Consider the following 25707-nt stretch of genomic DNA (forward strand, 5'->3'; position numbering starts at 1 on the left):
GAACATTTACCCAGAAGCCCCTGGAGAGATTCAACAACATTGCCCCGGCCTCTGACTCGGTCCGCTTCCCTCTCTTGTCCCAGCCCTGCATCTCCGGCTTTGTCTCCCCACACAAAAGCTCCCTGCCTACACCACTTCTCAGGTCACTGCTTTGTCAGGGTTTCAACTTGCTCCTGCACATCAAGTCACAAACCAAATTCCGACTGCTGTACAATTTACGTTAACTCGTGTTCAAAATAATCTGAAGGACTGAGATTGACTCTTTGACGTCTGCATGCAAAGCCTGATGCAAGTACAAGGTGTTATTGATTAAAAGCTTATACGATGTTAAAAATGTTAAAAAACTTCAAAACCTGAAGACTTACTATTCTTGATCATTTGGAATTTTGAGAATCCCCTCAGAGATAATTTATGTAAGGTCTGATCTGTTAAGTCCAGGGTGTGATTGGCAAATGATGGAAAACAGGAAAGTATACAGTGCACCTACCATCACCTAGATTTAATTAATTTTTTTGTCAAATGGAGCAAAGAAACCAGACAATATTCACAGTCAAGAAGCTAAAAAAAAACCGCACTAAATGACACTCAAGGAGCTAACGGAGCTAACTGATAAACGGTGCCTGGACTCCGGTGCAGTGGCACAAAAAACTAATTTCAAAAATTGGGAGGCACATAAACATGACGTTATGTGTGTCTTTTTCCCGGTCAGTCGTCATGGAAACTCGTCATGCGTTACAACGCCGTTAACGTGCCCAGCACTAAAAACCTGCACAAGAGTTGCCTTTAACTGGGGAAGCTGGAGGCCATGAGCCAGTTTGCTTTAGGAAGAGACTGAATTTGGGCCAAATTCATAGTGAGCTCTGGGCAACATTTTTGCATTTATGTTTGATATCCTTCTGGTAATTAAATCAACCACTGGTGATTGGTCTGCCAGACGTTCAGACATTCAATGTAGTGGCAAGCCCCAACATTATGCCACTTGGTTTAAACTTCAGTGCCTGTGTCAGCTTGGTATAGCATTAATCCATAAAATTTAAAATAACATTTAAACGTATATCAATAAACTTTCCTTCCATCTGCCACTCTGCTGGGACCCTTTACATAACAACTGCTCCATCTACCAGAGGGAGTTTGGGGCAATGATTTACATTAACAGTTCATCATTCTCTCTAAAGGTTATGTGCCTTTTGATGAGCCGCTGTGTTGCAGTGTTTTATCGGGTGCTTTTATACACATACCACCTTTATGCTTGAGCAAGGTGCGTGTGCGGTCAGGAAATTTGGAGTGAAAGAGAGCACGATTGTGTTATGTTTTAAGATTTGCAGAGACAGGCAGAGGGTTTTCAGACAAAGACTGGACAAGTTACAGCACACCATGTTTATCATAAGGGAAGAAGAGATGGGAAGGGGAAAAAAAAGATACAAAAGACCTTTTTGGCTTTTCCTTCCACACCAGCCCTCCATCTTTCCACTGACTCATGGCACACAAATGAAAACAGACTTTAAAAGGAGAAAATGAAAAACACTCTTTACTTAAAGGCCAAGTGCTTTACCACGGGACACTGCGCAAACACTGGTGTGCCGTCAGAGAAATGGACTACTGTTTAGCAATAGGTCCTATGAAGTTCTTCACACACAGATAACCTGTATACTTTGAAGGATCAACACTGTGGCAATCCTGTGTTTGTTAATCTTTTATTTTTATATATTAGAGCTGAATAATAGAGTTTTCAAATGCAGTTTAAAAGAATACAACTCTAATTGCAAAGGCTGCAGTTGAATTCTTCTGTGTATTGTCCACAAATAAAAATAGAACTCATACTTGTAAAACAATATTCAGTACTCCATCCATTTTCTACCACTTTATCCTCCACAGGATGGTCACAGGGGGTGCTGTGCCAATCCCAGCTGACATACGGCGACAGGTGGGGTGCACCATATACAGTTCGCCAGTCCATCGCAGGGCCACATTCAGACAAACAACCATTCTCTCACACCTATGGTCAATTTACCTAATCCCCATATTGCATGTTTTTGGACTGTGGGAAGAATTTTCAGTTCTTATCCTTGCAATATAATGTAGAGAAGTTAATGTTTTGATGGTTTTGTGTGGTAAATTTCATATTGCAAATTAAACTACATTCTCAGTCAGAAAACTTTGTTGATTTGAGTAGTTAGTTGGTTACAGTAGCTATTCTCAGTTGTCCTTTCTCACAGCTCTTGTCTAATGTGACCAACACTGACAGCAGATAAGCATGCGACAACCCATGTTATCAGAATACTGAAGAAGTCAAACATCGAGATTAACTTCAAATTAGGTAAAGAGATCTGACAATCTGACACCCGTTGCATCCATGAAATACTGAAAGCCAACATTCACTCGAAATGCTCGCTGAAGCTTTGAAGCCCCAAAACAGCTCCTCAACACCAGACTATCCAAGGAGAACTTGATTCATGGTTATCATGAGCAAGTTCCACATAACAGACTATCACGTCTCTCCCTCCGACGCCACAATAAAAGAATTCAAAAAATCCTGCTTTGTTGAAACATATGAGATCTTTTTAGAAGGCACACAAACAATGCATTGCGTCGGTGCCAGTAAAAGCCAATGAGCCCCTCCTTAGGACAGGGAGCTCCAACAATGTTTATATCAGCCTCTCAAAAGCAGCTGAACTCCACCAGATGTTGAGGCAGGACGGGGCCCGACAAAGCCCCCCAGGCAGAATGAGGTCAGGTACAAGATCAGGTTTCTGGAAGCTGAAAGCTGTAAAAGGGCAACAAAGATTCTGATATACCTGTTGGGCCTTACGAAACTGGACACCAGCAAAGGCGGTGGGAAGGGAACCCCTCATAGCTGACCATCACAGGCACCGTAAAGTCTAAAACTAGCGGTACAAAGGTTTAATGGGCCTCAGTCATAGATGGTTCAGTCCCTTCAAAATGGGATACTGAATGTTCATCACAGCCACTTCTCATTATGATGATATAAGATGTTTCAAGCCTTGATGCTCTGACTTGCATTGCCATATAACGACTAAATGTTGCCTCTACCAGTAGAAACCACCTTCAGAACACTGCCCAAATACTTTGCAGCTTTGGAGCCATCATTTTGAAAAGTATTTAATCCTTTGATGATTTTTCTCCCTTCCTTATCGGCCACTAGCCAGCGGGATGTCTGGCATTGTTTTCATCATGTTTTAAATTTGGATTTTGAAGACCTGCTTTTAACACATGGCATCAACACGTCAGTCAAATTCACAATGCTGTGTGAAGCAGCCAAGGAACCGCCTACTTCTTCTCTGTTCAAGAGAATGAAGGACTTTCCAAAAGCAAAAATGGAAAAACCTTGGGTTTTGATCCTAAACAGTATAATTTATATGAAAATAAATCCAAGAGTATGCAGCACACGGAGGGATTAGAAAAATATTAGGAAACCTATAATGCCGACTACAGTTGGGAAAAGTGAGCTAGGTGTGAGTGACTGCCTCATCAGTGCAAGTCTTGATGTAGGCCTTGGGATTAATTAGCAGGGATTACAGGCTGTCTGGCCTGCACCCAGCACTGGAGTCGGAGCCCAAACACTCAGTCAAGTCCCTGTCTTCACTCACTCACTGTTCCCCCAAACCACATCAGCCTCTCCAGAGTCACACAAAATGATGATCATTACTATCAACACAGACATCAAACCAACTGCAGATTCATTGGAAATCAATTAAACTAGGCTGAGTTACAAGTAAATCATAACCACACTCTCCCATTGGCAGCAAGGGACCGAGATGGCTTCGGCAAATAAAGTGGGGTGACAGGGAGGGGGGGTTGAAGGTATACCCCACCCCTGCAGTTTGGGATCAGAGCCCACAGCCATTCGCCACACTCCTCACAGCTGGCCGGGTGACACCAATGGTGAGGTGATCAACACAAAGGAGAAGCACAGCAGATCGAATATCAGAGAGACAAAAACATTACACCACCAACAACCGGTTGCACAAACGGACTTCAGCAGCCAGAACAATTGGACGATAAAGGCGAATGTGGTTGTAAAATGTTCAATTTGGTACCAAGACAATTAAATATGTTTTTTTCAGTTTTCTAAACAAGCATATTTACTTTATATGAGGCCTTTAAAAGTTGCCTCACAATGAACTGTATATTTTCATTTCGTAGAAATACAAATTGGTGCCTCCAAACAGTTATTGAAGCTTTAGGAAGATGTGTGTTAACAGAAAAAGGCATGGGATATTGAGAGTTTGCAGACTGAAGGCAGTAGGTCAAGAAAATACCACTTATGATGAGGAAAAGGTAGAAACAACTTTCAGATAAGAAAGAAAGAAAGAAAGAATCAAATCCTCCCAGAAGGGCTGTTTAAGAGCAAGCCGAGGAGAAAGAAATGAAGTGATATGTCAGACAGAATGGCGCAGACACTTTAACAGCATGTGACATGATACATTAAAGTAGACGTAGGGGGGAAAAAATATCAAAAAATCATAAATTCTTTGATTCAAACTGTGACCACACCTTGGTATAAAACCTGTGTATTCCTAATTATTGTATTGTGTTTGACAGATGTATACTTATAGGAGTTATAAGGAAGAACAGGCTGCATGTATGGCCTTTATGTGAAGATGAGTCACAGTGCATGCATGCATGTTACCTCACCAGATTCCCTAAGCCTGTGTCACACATACACACACAAAGTCGTTCTCTGGCTCCCTGCCTGGCCCGTCGCTTCTCTTGGATATTCTGTTAAACATGTAATCGTACAAAACTCTTTTTGTGTCAGTCAAATCCCTCTCTCTTTCTCTATATGCCACAGTCAGTCCCTCCAGCTCGCTTTGTTGCCATGTGTTCCCAGGTCTGGGGTTCCCTGCATGTGGGTCTTGGTGGTCCAATGTGGAATGTGGTAAGGAGGAGGGGGGGAGGCCAGCCAACCTAAAAGGGGGTGCCCGATTGTTCCCACACACAGCATCCACCCCCCGCTGATCTGTCGCTCACTTGGCCATTTGGGGGAGTGGGCCAAAGCAGAGGATGCAGAGTGATGGAAATACGAATGCTTAGTCCGTCCACACACACACACACACACAGCATTTGAATTTATGCTACACTCGTAGCATACTAAACAAGTGTAAGAGGGAAACTTAACATTCCACAGTTGAAGAAGGTGCTGCACAAGCCACAAATTAAAAAACACTTCCTGGGTTCCCGTGACAACTAAATCAGGTGTTTTTTTTTTTTTTTAATACGTCCATGCAGAGCCCTCGTTTTTCATTCTTAGAGTTGGACCAATTCATAACTTGCGATCGCTAACAAAGGCGTAAGTGACGCTGTGAGAAAGCCTCAACACAGCTGCTTTGCTGTGATCATAGGAAGCAGATAAGAGGCAAGATATCACAGAACCGGCAGGCAAATGTAGGCACCCACTGTCCCTCCCTCCACTGACCCCATCTGGATGCTGGTATATAAGCAGCTTGGTTAGCCTGGGTTCACAAGACCTAAACCTCATGACACCTTAACTCGATTATCCTGGAGGCTCACCAACAGTTTCGGGGGACATGTCGCATAAACAGGACAGAGAGCAACAGGAACCATCACATTATCACCATTTTAACTGGTCTCCAAGCAGCTCCAGTGCTTTGTTCAGTGTGTCAATAGTATACTGGAAAAAATAGAAGCCATAAGATTTGGAAGTGAAAATCTACGTTTAATTTATTATTACCCTTATTATCATGGAGTGGAAGGAATTTGTTTGTGATAAAGAACTGCATTGCATACTAATAACAGGTATGCACATAGCTGCAGCTGAAATGATAAGGCTTGAGTATCTGCATAGTATATAAAGAGTAGTATAAAAACTTGCACACATTGCAAGCAACAAAAAGAACACTGCACATCGCTCAACGGTGCAGAAAAAAGGAGTTATTTATTGTGAGAAAATGTGTGTAAAGAAAATGTCAACACTATACTGTACTTGGTGTAGGTATTCCTCTCCTTTTCTTTATGCCGGATGATACAAGGTACTACTTACATAAATAATTAATTTACAGTACTAATTTTAATTAACTTTTCAATAAAAACTAAACGACCTGAAAACAAACTGACGACTTAAAAAAATGATATTTAGAAGTACATGCATGTTGCTTAAAAGTTTTCTCAGATCTATGAGTGTGTGGGTGCATGACACCAGTAAAGACATGCATGCTTTCCAGTCAGTATGTTTCCATGCACAGTTGAGACAAGCTATGGTTGTAGCACCTTACATATTGACTGTCCTTGTCCCACAATACAACCACTAGTGTGGAATGGATTAATTGTCTGAATTGTGTCCACCTCTGCTATATTAGGTGGCCATATTAGCCTTTTCAGCTTGTTAGTATTAAGTGGTTTCTGATTTAGCTTGCAGTTAATTCTTAGCAGGCCGAGCACTCTTCAAACTTCTTACCATGCATAAACATCCAAAACTACTAAATTCTTAATAAAAAAAAAATGCACCAGCCTAAATTTCACCATATTGGTTGTTGCTGTCGTCTTATTCATCTTTGTATCAGCTTAAATGTATTTGCAGGTGTTAGCCAGGGATTAGACCTGTGGCACATGGTCCAATGTGCCGAGGCCAGCTTGGGTTCGACTCTGGTCTGACTGAAGGTATAGATGCAGTCATAGTTTAATCCCAACCGGATTTTGTGGGTGTGCTCGTCCAACTTTGATAAATGTTATTTAGTACAATTTCAGTCAGATTAACATGTATTTTAAAAACCCAGTATTAGTCGAACACGCACCATCATTTTTTCTAACACCATGTAAACATACTGAGAGATATTTAGAGAGGTTTTGGATTACTGATGCTACAGACTGCAACAGCTGGATAAAGATCACATCAATAATGCTACAAATTATTAAACCTCACAACTTCTCTGAGTGTACACCAGTTTCTCGGATTACTGGAAGTTAGTCTCCATTACAAAGCATTAAGCAGCACAAAACAAAGCGAGTCATTTTAATTTTATGGGATTGACCTTGAGAGGCAAGTAAGACACTTGGTTAGTAGTTTATTAGTTAATTATTACACGTGTTAAAACACCAGGCCAGGGTCCTGCATAGCAAAGCCATTCAAATATTGGTCTTTGAGCTTTAAAAGCTCCCTTAAACTGTGCTATGCCCCAGTTCCCTGCTCTTATCTTATCTGCTGAATGTCACTGCAATAACACAACCTGTTATTTCCCAAACCATAACGATGCAGGGCATGCATCCACCAGCTAAGAGGGAAGAAGCCCTCACAATGTGAGAGAGCAGAATGTCTGGAGCATACGGAGAAGCCACAGCACTGAGGTCATGCACGCTTTGAGTTTCAGTCATAATGCACTAAACTGATTATGAGGGAGGGACGTTCCTCATGCAGAAGGGAGGGAAAACGACCCTCTTCTTTTTGATCTTTGCCAATGTCCATGCCTGATTCATGACGTCAAGCGTGACTGTCAGAGTAAACCAAAACAGATTTTGCTTGAAAATGCACCAAATGGGAAGTGCAGCATCCAGTCGTGTATGTAGCCTTTGACATGCCAATCTGAGTAAATGGCTCTGCTCTCGGAATAAGCTTAAAGAGGTGGTCCATGTTGCAACTGTGCAGCAGCACTTAACAGATATAAGATCATCCATTCTAATACAACTCTTACATAACATTAACCCTACCTGTAATTAGCAAACTGCAAAACCACCATTTACATGTGGCATGGTTGCTTACAATGTTTAGCCGTCATCATAACGAATAATTTATTTCCCATTTAGGTGAGGTATTCAACCACAAGCTCTGAACAAATCAGACAAGAAACTCGGAAAAAGTCTTGAACAGCTTCCACGTGAGTGGTAAAAGATTGATACCATGGGATCAACAAGGAATTTACCGACTGAGCCTGCTGTTCCTCTGCATCACTCAATTCTGACTACACTCAGGCAATCGGGGATTTCATTTCAGTTTTACTGCATTAAGCATCTTTAATAAAACCGAACTCTGATTTCAGCTGAGCTTGTTGGAAATTTGACTGTTGCAAACATTATTATCTCTGTCCTGCCAACAATAAGACAATGTTCATGGTTAGAAGAGGCCATTTTAGCCCTACATGTCTCCGAAAGGACCAATCTAATTTAATGATGCATATATCAAAGAAGGTAACCATTTCAAAAACTACTTGTCAGGCAACTGTAATTTCAAATGATGTGTCAGCTGCCACACAGGCAAAATGTAAGTGGTCCATATTATGACTGCAAACTTTTTATGTGGAACAGCATTACTTCATAAAAAACTTTTGCATCATATACTAGGTATTTTTATTATATTTATACTTTACACTACTGCAGATGTTACATCTAAAAAGACACCCAATAGTTCAAACATAAATTGTTAAATGCTTATGCACCAAATTAATGGTCTAACCTTACAGAAACTCACACACTGTTATGGTTACGGACAGAATTAATGTTTGGAGTTTGACCTGCTGCAAAGAGCAGACACAAAGCTCTAACAAACATAACTGAAGTTCAGTCACACTGAACCTTTGGAACCATTTCTCTCCAGCAAAACCAAACATTACAAGAGCAAAGAACTATTGTATCTTCTTTCTGCAGACCCCCAACACTGTTCAATGACAGTAGACCCTGTTGCTTTCTATGGATCAATTATCTCAGTCTCCATTAATGACAAAAAATGGCTTATTGAGGTTGGGCGGTTTAAGGCTCAGACATACACCAGGATTCTATTGTAAGTAAAAGGCACGTGTGTGTGTGTGTGTGTGTGTGTGTGTGTGTGTGTGTGTACACAACACAAACCTGCACAATAAAACTGCCTTCATTCATTCCTTCTTTCAAAAACCAGAGAATCAAGACAATCAGATCTGACAAATGCAGACATGTTGGGCTGCACTCAATGACATTTAGCATCACAAAGACAGACAGACAGACAGAAAACAAAAGGACCTATAGACTTGTGTGAAATCCCGGGACGAAATAAGTTCTGTGCCTCTGTGATGGTTAGGTCCACCACAAATTCTAATGAGCTGTTGTGGCTCTAACATAAAAAGGATGGTCTGGATGTATACATTTGTCACCCTGCTCAGATGAAAAAAAAAAAAGACATGCCCAAAAACAAAACAGCTTTGGCTTGAAAAGATTATTTCTAAAAGAGGGGAAAACACTTAAATGCTTTTAATGTGTTAAAATACCTGACTTAAATGGCCATGAAATCAAAAAAGAGGGAATCAAGACACGTACATGTAGAAGTAACATGACAGTCACCATGTCTGGATGACACACGTCTACAGACAACAGACGTAGTTCTTAAGCCACTAAGAAACTGGACTGAAGTTATGGATTTGAATATATGTGTTTATTTTAACCACAATAAAAATGAGAAGGAAATTAGAGAAGGGAGGGATTTAAAGTATGCAGGACACAGTGGAATTTCAAACCCCAACCCCCGTCTCCTGCTCCCCTCAAGCCTCCAATGTAAAAGCCCCTCTACAGAAGTTTCCATTACTAGGGTTTAACTCATGATTAGCTTCATTTATATGCCTTCTCACCTCAGTTAAGGAAGCAGTTCTCATTTATTATCAAAAAGCATTCACTGATGCCTTCACTCCTGTTCCACAGAGAACTTTGAGTATGTGTGCCTCCACAAAAAAGTTAAAACCACAAAAAAAAAATCCCAAAACCCAGGCAGAGAGTGAAAGGGGGGAAGCATAAGTCTTGTTCACAATGCACGGCAATGTTTACTAAATCACTGCTGGCTGCCTGCACTTCACAGCCATCAGAGTCTCAACTAAGGAAGCCTAGAAATAAACACAGGCCTGGCTTCTTTCAGTGGGGAGCCCAGCTTGTGTGTTGATTATACCTCTTTATTGTTATGAATTACCTACAAGTATTTCCTAGCTGAAGACTATATTTACCAGCTGTGATAGTCAATGGCTGTCAGACACAGAGTAGCCTGAAGTGTTTTTCTCTAAATTTCTCCTTGCTTCCTTCCACACACTTATGTTGGTTGGTATTGGTGGTGTTTTATGGCAGTTGGTAACCATAATGTAGCACTACTGCCTCTTCACAGTGTATTGTAACTTTTAACACATGGAAACAGGCACTGTGCCTGTATGATAGATTGTAACTCAGCTTCTGATAAAATAACACTACACACTATCTTTTCAAAAAAATGTAAATGCATTTCCATTGACTGCTGTTTCCGGGATAATGGGAGTTAATCACCAAGATAAGGATTAGGTGACAAAAAAGTCTGGCTCACCACAGAAAAAAGTAAGAGGGTGCAACTTCATTGTATAAATAATGTGTGCCAGTAGCCGTCTACATGGTTGCATTTATTTGCCGCTTCCCATGTATTAGTGTAGACAATTTTGCTTCTTACACTAAGCTGAGGAATGTTGTGGTTTCCTAATCAGTAGTCCACATATACCTCCTCTCATCTGCCATTTATCTGCTTCAGTGCAATGAGAAAGCTAGAGTAACATTACAGTTGTGACTTATGAACGTCAGCCTTTGTTTGCTGAATCTCCTTCTGTTTCACTTACTTATATTTGATCTTTTATAGTTATGTCAACTTTTCCACCTCACCGAAGTGTGAAAAGTTTGTTTAACCCATTCGGTTTCTATATAAAAATTGAAAAAGCACATACACACAGGCTGATAGAAACCCACCTTTATGGGCCTCTCCCTGCTGATGTTGAGGGGAAAACACTGATAAAAACCAGATTACTTAATGCTCTGCTATCTTTTATCTGTTCTTCTGGGGTAGCACATACTAAAACTAATGTATATTTAACTTTTAAACGGTGGTATAATGATATTCGTCCTTTCTGGAACAAATGCCATTGGTTAAATCTATTAATTTATTCAAAAAAAAAGTTTTTAAAAGTCATCATACCCTCTTAATCTTGATGCTTGTTAAAGAAAAGTTGTAACACATGAAAAGGGAACACTTTATCTGTAACACACCGAGTTTCATACATTCAAAATGTACAAAATGGCAATCACATGTTCACATTAACACTAATGTTTGCTCAAAATTAATTGTTTATGGCGAGTTATTGGTGAGAATAAGTGTATGTTGTAGGTTTGTAGCCAAACTAAAACACGTGAAGACATTTTGTTGATTTTAACCCAGTGTCTTGAATGCTAATTTTGTTAGCTTCAAAAGTTCAAGGAGACCACTGGGACTTCTGCAGGACCCACAGTGTCGTCGTCCTCCACTCAGACTGTGGAAACACACACCTCTGGGCCACAAAAACGAGTGTTTAACACAAAAAGCACACACACACACACACACACACACTGACTCACCATTGACTCCTTTGTTGGGGACGTCGTTAACGTTGAAGCCCTTGGAGCTGTAAGCATCACGAACGTCGTTACAGTTTTTCAACTTTTGCTCCGCGGGTCCCGATGCAGACAACACAACCAGCGTGCAAACCACACACAGCACCAGTAGTGTCTTCATTTTGAGTCAGCTACAAAAAACACACAATTAAAAAAACAATAAAGGGAAGAAAAAAAAACCGACGGTGGACGCTCAGGTGTGCGTAAGCTAGGACAAAGTTTCAGTGACTCCCACGCTGAGTTTCCTCATGGAGACAGAAGCGCTGCTTTTCTTCAGCTTCAACACTTCATTCACAGCAGGAGCAGCAGCAGCTCTGACTCCGAAAACACCGACGAAAAACCACAAACACGACGACAAAGTCCTCCACTTCAAGGTTAGCTCAGCTTACGACTCCAGCGCTCACTTGAGAAAAAAGCGTAGACGCGACAGAAGAAAAAGTTTGAAACACGTAAAAAAAAACTTTCTCCCTCTCTCTTTGACTTCAGCCAAGAGAACCACAGGGTCTTCGACGACAGGAGCGCAAACGGTTGAAAGTTGCCGGGAATATGTTTGTCGTCTTCTGTCGTCCCTTCTTTTCTTGCTTCTTTTAGCCAAATGTGGTTTGTTTGGGACAGGGACTCGCACCGAGAGAGAGTGTGTGTGTGTGTGCTGACCGTAACAGAGATCCAGATGCGAGGAGAAAATCCTGGTGGACACTCAGGAATGAGAGAGAGCGAGTTCCGGGGACAAAGACCTGGAAATCAGAAACACCAGGGGTGGAGCGTGGAGTACGGACTTCAACCCCTCAAATCACTGTCTGCAAACTAGTAACCAGGTTTGAAAATCAGGACTGGAGCTGAGGGTGGAGCCATGACTACCTTTACATTACCAAGCTGAAGTGACTCATATCTGATTTGTTTTTCACAGATCTTTCTGTGTGTGGACACTGTGATATAATCTGATCCCCAAATCCACTTCAATGACCCCATTCAGACCTGGTATTAACATCCTTCCTGGAGTGAACTGATCTCATGAGCACAGCACAGTGTAAACCAGGGGTCTCAAACTGGCGGCCCGGGGGCCACATGCAGCCCCCCCAATCAATTAGATGCGGCCCCCCACTTAATATAGTGTTATAATGGAAACATGGCCCACGACCTCAGCGTCTTTAAACACAGTGTGTAGCTAAGGCACAGCTGGCAGCGAGGTGGGCCCGAACCACGAATGGCAGTGGCCCCGAAACGGCTCCTGGTACAAATTTTAATTACAGTTGTCCACACTATTATTGATGTAATTTAAAATACATGTCTGTTTTTGATATTAATAGTTTAATTTTGCATCATAAAAAGTATTATTAAGTATACGTGTGATATCATGATATATTGTGAACAGTTGTTTTTCCCCACTTAGGCCGGCCCCCTCTTGACCACAATAGATGTGCATTGGCCCCCAGGTCATTTGAGTTTGAGACCCCTGGTCTAAACTTATCCAATGTGTCCTCAGAATCCTGTGAGAACCACATAGAGGTTTTATTTATTTATAGCCAACACATTTTGTACTCTGATTGACACATTATTAATTTTTAGCTTGATTGACTCGGCTCCTCTTTTCTGTCACTTGCAGAAACACAGACTCACACAAACGGATTGGCAGCAGATACATCTGTGCCGTCAGACGCATTAAAACATTGTTTGTTGGTTCTTGCAAAGAGAAATGACATCCACGTGTATTTGCATGGACGTGAGATCTGATCACATGTGGTCACAGGAGATACATCCTGGACACATTTGAATGCCAGGTGTAAATGGTCATAAATAACTAATAACTGTCCCCTTCTCATCGGCTCTCTGGGGATGAACATTAATACCAGGTCCAAATAATAATGGGGGAAACTAGTGATAGCAGTGGGTGGATGTATGTCAAAGTTGGAGAATCAATAGGGGCAATTTAGTCATCGAGTGCATAAGTGAGCTCTTTTAGAGGACAGTCGTGTTGTAGTCCTGCAGTTATGAACCGTTAAATCTCATTTGTACTGCATTGGAACTGAAGCAGAAGGAAACAGTGAGCCTGGCGATATGAGCACTGACAAATTGTTTTGGTCCACATGACATAAAAAAAAAGAAAAAAAAAAGAATCGTTAGAAAACCTAATGGTACTGAAAATCACAAATCTTTTTTTATTGCAGGACCCCTGTTTGACCTGTGTTTTGAGAGGGTTTCTTATCTGCTGGTGAGGAGATAAAAACCCTTTCAAGTAAACAGACGTCCCTCGTGAAGCTCTCACTGTCCTAACATATAAAACAATTAGTGATGAAGCCATGGGAATAACCACACGTGGGTCCCGGGCCCCAAGCATTCATTTTTAAGTGGTCCATGATGGGGGGAAATGACAATAAATGATAAGCTTTTATTTTGAATCCTTATTTACGTTTCCATTCATTATCTATTGCTTATCATTTGGAATTGATCCAGTCTCATCTGACATTGGGCAAGAGACGGGTCGCCAGTCCATCACAGAGCCAACATACAGAGACGTATGGTCAATTTATCCTATTAACCTCACACATTATTTCATTGCATGACAGTGATTTATACTAGGAGTGAGGACATGACACAAAACACATATTTTATCCAAATGTGTTATTTCTGTTCAGCCATTATAATCCAATGGATCTTGGTTTGTTTAAAAGCCTTGGGTTAAAACCTGGCTAGCGTTACAGTAACCATGGAGGCAAAATTATAGGCCTGTTTCTTACACAAACACAGGTCAGGCTGTGTCCTGTTAGCAACAGGGCAGTGGTGTTTTTAATACACAGCTGCCTGTCACATAGCGCGGCCAGCGTTGTAAACTACAGTAAACAGTGGAATGGAAGCATGCTCGAGCTGTGTAAGCCGATAGCTGATGACAAAAAAAGGAACAGGAAATGTATAAAACAGTCAAAATTAATTTAGGACAAACACATGAGGTTTTGGACAGGAGCCTGCTGAACACCCTGCTGATGTGAAGTACATTTAAAATAACATATATATATATATATATATATATATATATATATAAAAGAAACTTTTACTGAATACATCATACAAATACTGAGATCCAGGAAAATGTCATCTGTCCTCTGCTTGCTAAGAATATCTCTGGTCTGTTTCTCTCATATTTTGTTCCTACTGTTTTCTATTATTTTGCGCACTACTTTTGTACTTTAGTACTTCAGTTTGCAGATGCACAGCTAATGCTCTTTTCTTCATCTGCACATGGTATTTCAACAGTGTTTTTTAAAAATATATATTATATGTACTTATCAGATAGTTATACTTTATTGTATATAACAGATGTCTATTTCCTTTCTATTGCATTTCTAGTTATACTGCCCTTATTGTGTGGGCAGGCTATTTATCTATTTCTTTTGACTTTTAACTTCTTTAACTAACTAAGAAACATGTTTTCTTACTGTACACATGACAATAAACTATTTGAATCTGAACCTTTATTCTATTCCCAGGCATAGTGCATAATTAATTGTTAATTAGAAGAAACTGTGCTTTTTGTAGCCTGTTGCCTCTTGTAACACTGGAAAAAAGGGATTTAAATTCAGATTTCACTGATAAGACAAAACAGTTGAACAAAGTATAGGTTTTCAAATCACCATTATCCCTCACATCACAGGCCTTTCTGGTCTCCCCTTATATATGTCATATATCATTCTAAACAAGGTGAGATTTGCTCCTTTAATTAAACCCTTGAATGAACAAAAAAAAATCATAACAAGACTTTGTGCCCCCTGTGTTTGAACATGCCTGGACTTGTGGGGTGCTTCTATAATATGTGTGTGCAGGTCCATTAGGTTTGGGATAGGATGGGGGGGTGGGAGGGGGGGCAGCACTCAGTAATGTGACATTCTTCCTTTTGTGTCCACATTCCTCAGGCGGCTCCATTCATTCTGTGTGACTGCGGCTGCTGCAGGAGAAGCCAGGGTTTGCTGAGTGAGGAGCAGGATGCCGGAGCTGTGTGCATGGGAGAGCGTGGGCCCGGCACTCCTCTCAATAGGCCAACAAAAAGTACGAAAAATGGTCAAGTGCCATGGTAATTAGACGTGAATGAGCTTTGAACGACGTGACATGTCTCAGACCTTTCTCTCTGGTGGAGGAATTTCTCCATCCAGCTTGGTTAAAAAGTGGACTGGACTATGGCTCCCATTCACAGTCAATGCACCTGAACTAAATTGTTATTTTAATTTACACGCATGGTTTGATGACCTCTCAGGTTTGTGCCCGAGCCCAAACATCTTTGTGTGCCCCATGAAACGGTGCTGAAATACATATTCATTGGTAGTCAATCACTCGGGCAGAAAATTTAACAATTCCTGATAGTCAGCTATTCTTTCTGTGTCTGCTGACTAACATCAAATTGACCTTTCACTCTCATAATGCTTGCTGTTTCAACATTGCCCCAATATTACCCTAAGAAAACATGTGAACTCTGCATTTCAATAGGCCTGTTTGCCCTTTCTCCAGCCTCGCATTAGCATTCAGAGGATAACCCCCCTACCACCCCGGGTTAGCTCTCTGCTCTCTCTGCAGACAGCGTTTGCTCATCTCCTAATAATCAGCCTCTCTTTTCCATCTCTAAAGCTGCAATCTAGTCCAGAAAAGAAAAGCACAGCTGGATAACAATGGCATTTTAAACTGGAATCTGGAGCGCAGAAAGCAGGGTTTTTTAAGGTGTGTTTACATTGACAGACATGTTGATGTGAGCAGCTGTGACTGATTGGCCTTGATAATATGCTTTAAAAACAGAGACAAAACACAAACAATTAGGACTAATGAACCTCATTTAATTGTGAAGCTGTGGATAAAGAGTCTGTTCTGGATAGGTGACACTGGGGGAAAACTAATGGGGTTAAAAGTGTGGAAACACCCGGGGGCTGGTACATTATCTGCTGGGAGTGAGGAATACAGATTTGGAGAAACACACGACTCAGATGCTGCTTTGAGAATTCTGAGAACGTGCACGGTCCAGAGATACATAAATCATAAGATTCTGGAAGGGCTTTTGAAGTGGATCAAAGGGTAAAATGCACTTAATGTAACATACATAGTAGAACTATTCATGATCTCTGTAGCAAACCATCCATTTAATCTTTTTCATGTTTCTGTGAACTTTATAAAGACCTTTAAAGGCATTAGTCTCACAACAGATTTTCTTATGTAAAATTACTCTCACATTTTAACAAAAGTTATGTAATGTTACTTGATTCATTCATTTGGGCCACAAGGTGGGTAACATGGCTCGTACTGTTGCCCTAAAGCTCACATAGAGTGGTCCTGTTGCACATATATGTTAGTTATGGAGGTCTACTTACATATATTAACTTGTTTTAATGTTTAAAAACCTCCTAGTTGCTGTAAACGAGCCGATAGAAATCTCTCTTTTCTGACGCTGTGCTCAGCAGCGGTGTTTCTGTTTGACTGAACTCTCACACCCAGAAGACAGAGTGTGTTGTGATTGGCCAGCCAGCGTAGAGCCTTCCCAACTGTCTTGTGATTGGTCAATACCCGGAAGTGACATAATCAGCACACCCGCTCTCAGAAGCGCAGCTCCCCCCTCTGGAACGGTGGATGCACTGCTACTCATTATCAAAACATTGTTTTAACAGTGTTTAAAAATAGCTTCTTCACGACTCCCCGCCACAGTCCCTTTTATGACTTTGACCCCGAGTCAGATCCAGAGTCAGAAGACACTGTCGCTCGTGAAACACCTCCACAACGGACGTTATTCTTCTTCTGCGGTTCAATGTACGCAACCGGATGTGCCCGGACTAGTGCCCGGAGCAGGAGGGAGATCTCGCTGAGCCCGAGGTTACAATAAAACACAGCGTTCTCAGCAATGGCTGAACTGTTTGTTTTGAACCTTCAGGGCTTCTTAAACAAGGTAATGACGCAGATACACACTAAAAAACAGCATTAATTGGAACTTCCGGTCTAGGTCCGCTTTAAAGCAAAAAGGACCAGGTTTGTGAAGACTTTCTGTATGAAATTTGCATGTTCTCCCCATGTGTGCATGTGGGTTTTTGTACTCTGGTTTCTACCCACAGTCCAAAAACACACAGTGGTTAATTGGACACTCTAAATTGACCATAGAGTGAATGGTGGTTATATGTTAGCCCTGTGAGGGACTGACGTCCTGTCCAGTGTTTACCCCGCTTTTCTCCCTATGTCAGTGCAGGATTGACTCCAGCAGCCCTGCAACCCAAATGTGGAGAATGAAGCAGTAGACTATGAATGAATGAATTCATTCACCCCCACCTTGTGTTCACATTAGCTGATTTACTGTTGACATGGAATCTGTGACACTCTCAGCATTACACTTCACAGAAAAGATTTATTTAATGTCGGTAAAACACAGCTTATCCACGCTCACTGGCATTTTGTTTTTGTATTTTCATAAAAGTAACTAGGTAAGCATTGTATAAAGACAAATATTTGTGTTGTTTCTGCACTGAATAATGCTGAGGTCACACCAAATCCTGCCGCTAGATTTTTGTGCTGTTTTGTTGTGTGCCGATAGACCGACTTCCTCGCTGACTTTATTTTGAGCCTTTTCTTTTTTTAAATGGTCTCCAGAGAGGATGTATAGATCAGTATAGTCTGCTCACTCCCCACACAGTCATAGCTCGGCCCTGTAAGTGACTCGCTCTAGTCAAATCCAGACTCTGTAACTTCAACTTTACAGCTGACTACTGTTGCAATGATTATTTGCTAATGCTGCCCAGGGCAATCAGATGTGATCAACTGCGCTCACACAGACCTTAGTGTTTAGTCTCTTGCTTAAAAACATTTTGTGCAGCCACATCTGTTGCTTATTCTGTTTGTAACATGTAATTTTGTCGACTTTAAACATTAACGTTTTCATGAACATTAATGTGATGAGAAAACTTTTTTTTCAACACACAAACACATGTTTGGCTAATGCCCATCTCTAATATTAATATCCACATGAAGAAAATTGTCACAAAGCAATAAATTATTATTATTAAATTAGTTTATTTTACATTGTACTTTCCCATTAATATTAAGCACATGAAAGGAACATGTCACTGGACATCAGAATTTTTATCATCTTCTATTCCTGGATCTGCCACTGGGCTGGACGTTGGCTGGGAATGAAAGTACAACAACGATGACCACATTCTATTTGGGTGTTTCCAGCGCCTGGACCCTGACGCTCGACACGTCGGACCACTGCTGTGACTCACTGGCACAACTTAAATGGAACAGAGCCATTGTTTCTGTAACTGTTAAACACCTGTGCTTGTCCTGATATGACGAGTCAGATAGTCTGTAGAGTGAATACAGTCAACTCTTACAGCTGTGAAGTCAGCTGGGTGGCAGCAGCAGATACATTTCCACCCTCTAATTAGCTCGATTCCACACATCCATCACATCATGTTCTCCAGTCTTAACAACAAAGGAGCTGGAATTTAGTTTTCACCACAAGAATCAAACAAAATCAAACACACAGTAACAAAAAAAAGGCTTCTGGTTTGAACTTCAAAGAACAAATAAGTTAACACAAAGGTAATATTTGTAGAACGTATGAGTCAAATACAAACCTAACAAGTCAATTTATACATTTATGTACATATTTATATTTTATAATCCTCCTTGCTTTACCCGCAGTGCTAAAGAAGAACCTAAAATGAATCACAGTCCAACAGTTTAGACCACAAACCAAACTGTCTTATGAAATAAATATGTTAACATTGTAAATCAACACATTTCTTTGTAAACATGGCACCAACACATAAAAACATACATCTGTACAGTAATCTGGCTGATTTGGAGACTGACACTGTCTTTTTTTTTTGTCTTTTTTTCTACATCACAGGGCTGTTACTGTTTAAAAATCCGCAGCGTTACTAAATAAAGCAAACATTAATGTGGAAAAACCTTCACGTTGAGGGAACCAGTCTGAAATAATTTAGCCGTCGCAAGGACACAATGAGAGAGAAAATAGGAGATTAAAGTAGAGACGGAACATTTGAAGTTACAGTGCGTCTTTAAATTAAGGATTCACCTCAGCCTTCTGGGAAAAGGAGTTCACTAAATCGAGCGGCTGGCTGAAGTCCAGTCTTGGCAGGACATCATTCGCTGCCACAGAAGGAAGTAGCGAAAGCTTTCCTCTTCTTCCAGCTATAGTTCCCGCTGGGCAATAACTTGTTAGAAACTTGGAGAGGGAATTCAGTTGCGTGTCTGTTTTCCTTGTAACAGGCCCGTGACACAATTGACTAATGATGGGGGTCACTTTGTAAATACACATAAGTCAGTTTGAGAGCAAAGAAGAGATGAAGCTAAAATAAGTACAATAGTGGGAGTGGACCAGAGAGCAAGTTTCTTATTTACACAATGCCAAGGTGTGCTTCTATAGGTCTGTCGAGTCAGACAAAACATTCATGTTGAGACACATAAAAGAAAAATGTACCCTTTTTTTTGTTGTTCATGCTTCCCACGGAAGGTTCCACAAAGTTCCTATTCAGTCCTTAGGCAAAAAAGGTAATGGCAGGGTGCGAGTGTAAGGGTCAGTGGTGACAAAGTTGGTCCAGAGCGAGTGTCACAAGGAGCAACGGTACCAAGTTGCTCCTCCAGAGAGGAGCTGCAGGTGAGGAGACGCCTCCTACGCCGGCTGTGGCCAACCGAGGAGTCAGCAGCTGCTCCTGGAAGGTGAAGTCGTCCATTGGCAGGTTATCTGCAAGATCTGAGCAGGAGGCAGACAGAAGCAAGGCATGGTAGAGATGGAAGATAGAGAAGCAGGAGGAAAGATGGAGACAATTAGAAGAAACAAGGTCACAAAAGTTGAAAAACATGTGTGATACGTCTGTCCTTCTGCATGATGTCTTACACAGCTGTCCCAACAATGTTACATTGGGAGAATGAGCAACCCAACCTCTACATTTAACCAGATGTCACATGTTATTGCTGTAGGCACATGTTAAATCACGCAGACATATATTTTACTGGCAGTGAGTGTTGAAATGTGCATTTAAATGGAAAGATGCTGAAATATATAATAAATAATAAAACAACAACACAGAAGCTGTTTAAAATCATGTTCCGAAATCTGAAACAAACAAAACATTGAATCGGCACATGTCGTCTGTCTTCAAGGGAATATAACTTCATTGTTGAATAAAAGAGGTAAACGTCATTGTTTTATGACATAAGACATAAAATCCACTGCCGCTGTTCTTTTGGTTTTATGGTTCAATCGCTTCATTTCAGGCATCAAATAGATATACAAGATATGATATGGACAATTATGACTGGGATCATGTGACCAACAAAAGCACCTGCAGACATTTTGTTTCCAGATGTAACAAGCAGAGGTGGAAAAAGTACTAAAATATTGTACTCAGGTAAAAGTACCAATACTTTGATGAAGTAAAAGTAGCCATCTGAAAATGTACTCAAGGAGAAGTAGAAAGTAGTTCATTTGAAATGTACTTTAAGTAAAAGTTACTTAGTTACTTTGCGTGGGGTGTGAGGGTAGTAGAAATATGACAAGGGGTCAGAAATCCAAAACTATTTTGGAGCTCACGCGCCCGGCGGGTATTACGTCACTTTTGGCATGTGCCCTCTATGTTCACGCACCAGTGCTGGTGCTAATCACATAATCATTCGTCTGGTTCTGGAGTATATTTCCTCCCTGTAGGTCTTCATTGTGAATTTTTACTCAGTAAGGTATAGGATTTATAAAGTAACTAAGTACAATACTTGAGTCAATACGTACTCGAGTAAAATACAAAATCCTGATTTTAAATTGTACTTAAAAAATACAAAACACACAAAAAAAGTATTCAATACAGTAACTTGAGTAAATGTATTTCGTTAAAGATACACCCACCCACCACTTCAAGCATATAAACAACACGTTTGTTTGATATGTCACTAAATGTTGTGGTTTTCTGGGTGAACAGAGTAACAGAATATATTGAGATTTTTTGTAAATTGAACAAAGAAGAAACAGAAAAAACACGCTCAAGGGCGATTATTCGGTTCACATGGGCACATGGCGTGTCCTCGTGTAACTCTAGGTGAGAAAATGAAAACACATTTTCCCCAGAATATTACACTATTCCTACAATAATATTAATTTCCTGCAGGGAGACTGAGTAAATAGTCTCTACATTTCTTTACATGAAGAAAAACGGTTAGCTGCCGGTACTTTATGTGAAAGTCAACTGAATGTTTTGACAGACAGATGATTGTCAATGTATTTGTGTCAAAAATAAAAGTAGTATAAAATGCGCCCCCTTGAATCTGATTATGATTTTACCTCTGAGTCTAGACTCTGTGTGCATATAGTCATTACCGACTAGAATTCACTTAGTCTTGCGGCTGTACTGTCAGGAGACGTTAATTCAATCCCTCCCACATACAGTAATTATTTATTTCTGTGGGTTACACTTTTGTTTTCACTGTGTCATTTATCATACGTGTTGTTTCGTGTCTGCAGCGAGATTCTCCGGGACTCTCGGGGACGGTGTGAAGATAATTACAGCACTGTGGGTTTTAGCTCTGTACAGCACCGGTGACATCGTCCACTACAGCCAGTCCATCATCCTTAACTTTCACCTCTTCCTCCACAACCACTGGAAAGATGCCCTCAAGCATGACACTTAACTCATTTGCTGCAATGAGGCTGTTCATTTAACAGCAGACTGTGGTTAGACAGGGAAACTCCCAGGTGTCAGTGTTTTATTATATGGATATGAGGCAGAGGTTTTGGTGAACACAGGTCTAGAAATCCCTAGTTGGATAAATACAAGCTTAAAAGAGTGAACAGCTCTTTACCTGAATTCTGAATTACACACTCACTATTTCACCCATTATCCTACATCTGTTATGTGCACTGCAGTGACTTTACAGTCACCTGCTGCTCTGCTTTTACTGACTGCCGTCTTACTGACCTGCATCCACAGCTGTTCTGCTGCTGACGCTGAGCAGAGCTCTTCTTCCCTGTGTGTGTGTGTGTGTGTGTGTGTGTGTGTGTGTGTGTGTGTGTGTGTGTGTGACTCTGTCTGACAGAAGGCTGTGAGGGAGACTGGAATAAGAAGGCTGAATTATGAGAAAGGGCAGCAGGATATCAGTAATAAAGCACATCTATGGTTAGGAACGCCAGCTATGAGCTGAGGTGTCCCCTGTCAAGCCAGATGCAGAAGACCTCTCCAGACACACACAACCATGCTGGTGCATTTCTGACATACCGCTCCCCTCACTTATAGTCTTGGGGGCTGTGCACATACACAATTACTTTCTCTTCCGTACACACACACACACGCTGTACACACGGTCACATCTGAACTCTTAAAATAACAGATAGCTCCAAATTGAATTAGCCGTCTCATCTGATCCGTCTACTGTCCTCCCCAGTGGGAGGAAGTGGCTGCTCTGAGCCTCAGCGCGATCGCAGGGGGAGCAGTGAGGAGTCCAGAGCAAAGCCTCGTCCAGCTCTGAGTGGAAACACAGAGAATGGGGCCCTTCCTCTTGGGTCCCTGGCGCCCACAGCTGCCAGGCACCATCTCAAACAGAGGAAGGAGGCAAACAAATAAACCTCCAAAGCTCCGAACTACATCTCCTTTAAATTTCTATGTGGTTACGACATCATTTGAATGGCGGCCAGTGGACAATTAACTTTTTTCTCCTCCTGTGTCCTCAGACATGGCAGTGGGCAGACATTCTTCAGGGCTCTGAAAGAACGATTTGTCACTGTCGACAGCAGTGCACTGTACTGCCGAGCCAATTAAGCTCAAGGTGCAATTCGATACAGCTTTTATATACACTGTGGATAAGAGGGAGGGCGGGGTGGGGGGGGGGTGGGGGGGGGGGGGGGGGGGTGGGGGGGCATGCGCGTCTACATTTGTGTGTTTGTGTGCGGATGATTGAGTGGGGTGTGTGTGCACCCGTCCCTGTGTGTGTGTGTGTGTTTGTGAAAAAGCGAGAGACAAAGTGGGAGAGCATTGTGTTGGTGTGCTTTACAGCGTCAATAATGTGAGTGAAAAAAAGGTCCCTGGCTGTGAAAAAAAAATTCCTCAAACCACAGAGGCCGAAAAAAAAGGGTCTTTCTTGCTAGTTTAAACACTTCGACATGAGCGGCACCACAGAGGGGCCTTGTTCTGTAGGCTTTAAAAACAACCCAGTAGAGACTGAACACTATGCAAACTTAGATCCCCTAACACGCCTACACAGGGCCGGGACTAATAATATCCTGGTATAATTAGTGATGAACACCTGTGCCTGCAGGAGCAGCAAAGTATAGACGAAGCAAGAGTGACAGAGTAGACAACACAGACAGGAGTAATCCAGATTCAGTGTTCTGAGTCTTTTTCCTTTCCTTTTGGGGCCCTGTAGGGTGGAGCCAGGACAGTAGACCGGCAGGGACAATTAGCCAAATAGATGGATAACTCCTTGCTATAAATAGAGCCACAATCCAGGCTGTGAATAATGTAACCAACATGGGCCCTTGAGGCTTTCAATGGAGCCGAGCCCTCCTCCTCCTCCTGTTCATTCAGACCTTCCATTTTCAGGCTATCACTCCTCAAAGGACACCACCTTGCTAACATACCCCTGCTAGCTTTGTCGTAGCCTTATGATCTCGAGTTACGACCAAGGGGAGAGGTCAAGAGTCCAACCATTGATTGGTTACACTGAACACTGTGAGCAGACAGGTCGGTCACATGTAAGTTGACAGCCTGGGATGTATTCAGGCCTTTACTTTATGTTCCCTGCAGATTAAGCAGTCGTTCCTCCAGAGAGAAGGGAAATAAATAGGTTTTATTCAGTGGCTGCAGTGTTTGTGCATTTCTATATATTCTGCATGCATGTGTGCAGAGAACAGTGAAGAGGGAGACAGTCTTGTTTTTTCTTCACTGGTCCTGAAGAAAAAACTGGCCTGAGGCTCGCTGTTTCCAGCTGCAGTTGTCACAACAAGCAAACTATGTAGGGAAACTGCAACAGTGAGAGAAAAGCACTACAACTACAGGTGATTTTGTGATGCACAAAAATAATCACAGTCAATTGTGTCGCATTACACGAATCTGAAGATGCATCCCATTTTAAGATGTTGAAATTTTGGGCACATCGGTAGCCAGTCGAGATATTCTAATAATCCCTCAGGCGAGTGTGTACCTTCATGGTCCAGTACAGTTTATTCAGTACATGTGTGCTATGCACAAAGGCCTTTTTTGGTCAGATAAGTATGTGGAATGTTAAGTCTCCAAACACAGGTGCTCCTTATGAAACAGGAGCGATGGTTTAGATTGCTGCTACATTGGCAGACGGTGTGTGCACAACACACACACACACACACACACACACACACACACACACACACACACACACACACACACACACACACACACACACACACACACACACACACACACACACACACACACACACACACACACACACCTACTCTGGTCAAAATTGATCTAGGTTTCCAAAATTCAACAGCTTAATATTATAGATTGAAGATTTCCAAAGTGGAGCAAATATGTTATCACTTGTCTCATTTGTACAGAACAAACTATTCACTTGGATATTAAACTAAGCACATTTAGAAATTGAGGCGCTAGAGTTTGCATATGGGTGTGTGGCAAGTGTCTGTTCCAGGTATTACTCATGTTGTGGGGACCTAAATCTGTTTACACAGTCACATTATACCAGGGGTCACCAACGTGGTGCCCGCGGGCACCTGGTAGCCCGCGGGCAGCCAATACGGTGCCCGCGGGCTCACTTCACTTCACCTCACTTGCATGTATCCGTATGATCGCTCAGTAAAATATCTTTGATATTGTTTATAAAAACTGGTAATCGTTAGGAGTAAGCACTGGAATGAATGTGTATGCAGTTGAATGCATAATATTAATCATTTAAATGGTAAACAAACAAAAAAATATTATATGGTAGCCCTCCATATTATTTTTTACCCTTAAGGTAGCTCTCTGTCTCAAAAAGGTTGGTGACCCCTGCATTATACGGACTTGTCGACTTATGGGGGGAAAAAAAGCAACACAAATGATTAGATTTAAAGGTGAAGACATGTTGTTTGGTTAGGGTTAGGCCAGCTGTGGTTAAGGTTATTAGGAAATTAATGTAAGTCAATGTAATGTCCTCTAAAGTTGTGGAAACGAGACTGTGTTTATGTGGATGTATGTGTACTTGTACTTGTATTTGTGACCTCTTTTGAATCTTTTCTGGCATAAACACTGACCTTGTCAGGACCAGCAATCCTCATGGAGACCAAATCCAAATAAATTTAATCAATAGTGTCCTATGATGAACAGATGTGCAAATATGTGT

The 25707-nt window shown here is 41.4% G+C and overlaps 2 protein-coding genes across 2 annotated transcripts in view; both read right to left on the reverse strand.

Annotated features, from left to right (window-relative positions):
• Positions 1-11488, reverse strand: part of gpc4 (glypican 4) — a gene marked incomplete at its 5' end in the record, with an annotated part of 30409 nt that extends 18921 nt beyond the window's left edge. Inside the window, one exon of the mRNA XM_083891793.1 lies at positions 11332-11488. Coding sequence (XP_083747919.1) covers positions 11332-11488 — 157 coding nt within the window. The remainder of the gene's footprint in view (positions 1-11331) is intronic.
• An 8437-nt stretch (positions 11489-19925) lies between these two features.
• The window catches only part of gpc3 (glypican 3), a gene marked incomplete at both ends in the record, with an annotated part of 119971 nt that continues 114189 nt past the window's right edge, over positions 19926-25707 (reverse strand). Inside the window, one exon of the mRNA XM_083890724.1 lies at positions 19926-20101. Coding sequence (XP_083746850.1) covers positions 19926-20101 — 176 coding nt within the window. The remainder of the gene's footprint in view (positions 20102-25707) is intronic.

This window comes from Microchirus variegatus (genome assembly GCF_963457635.1).
Source record: "Microchirus variegatus genome assembly, chromosome: 6".
Classification (NCBI taxonomy): Eukaryota; Metazoa; Chordata; class Actinopteri; order Pleuronectiformes; family Soleidae; genus Microchirus; species Microchirus variegatus.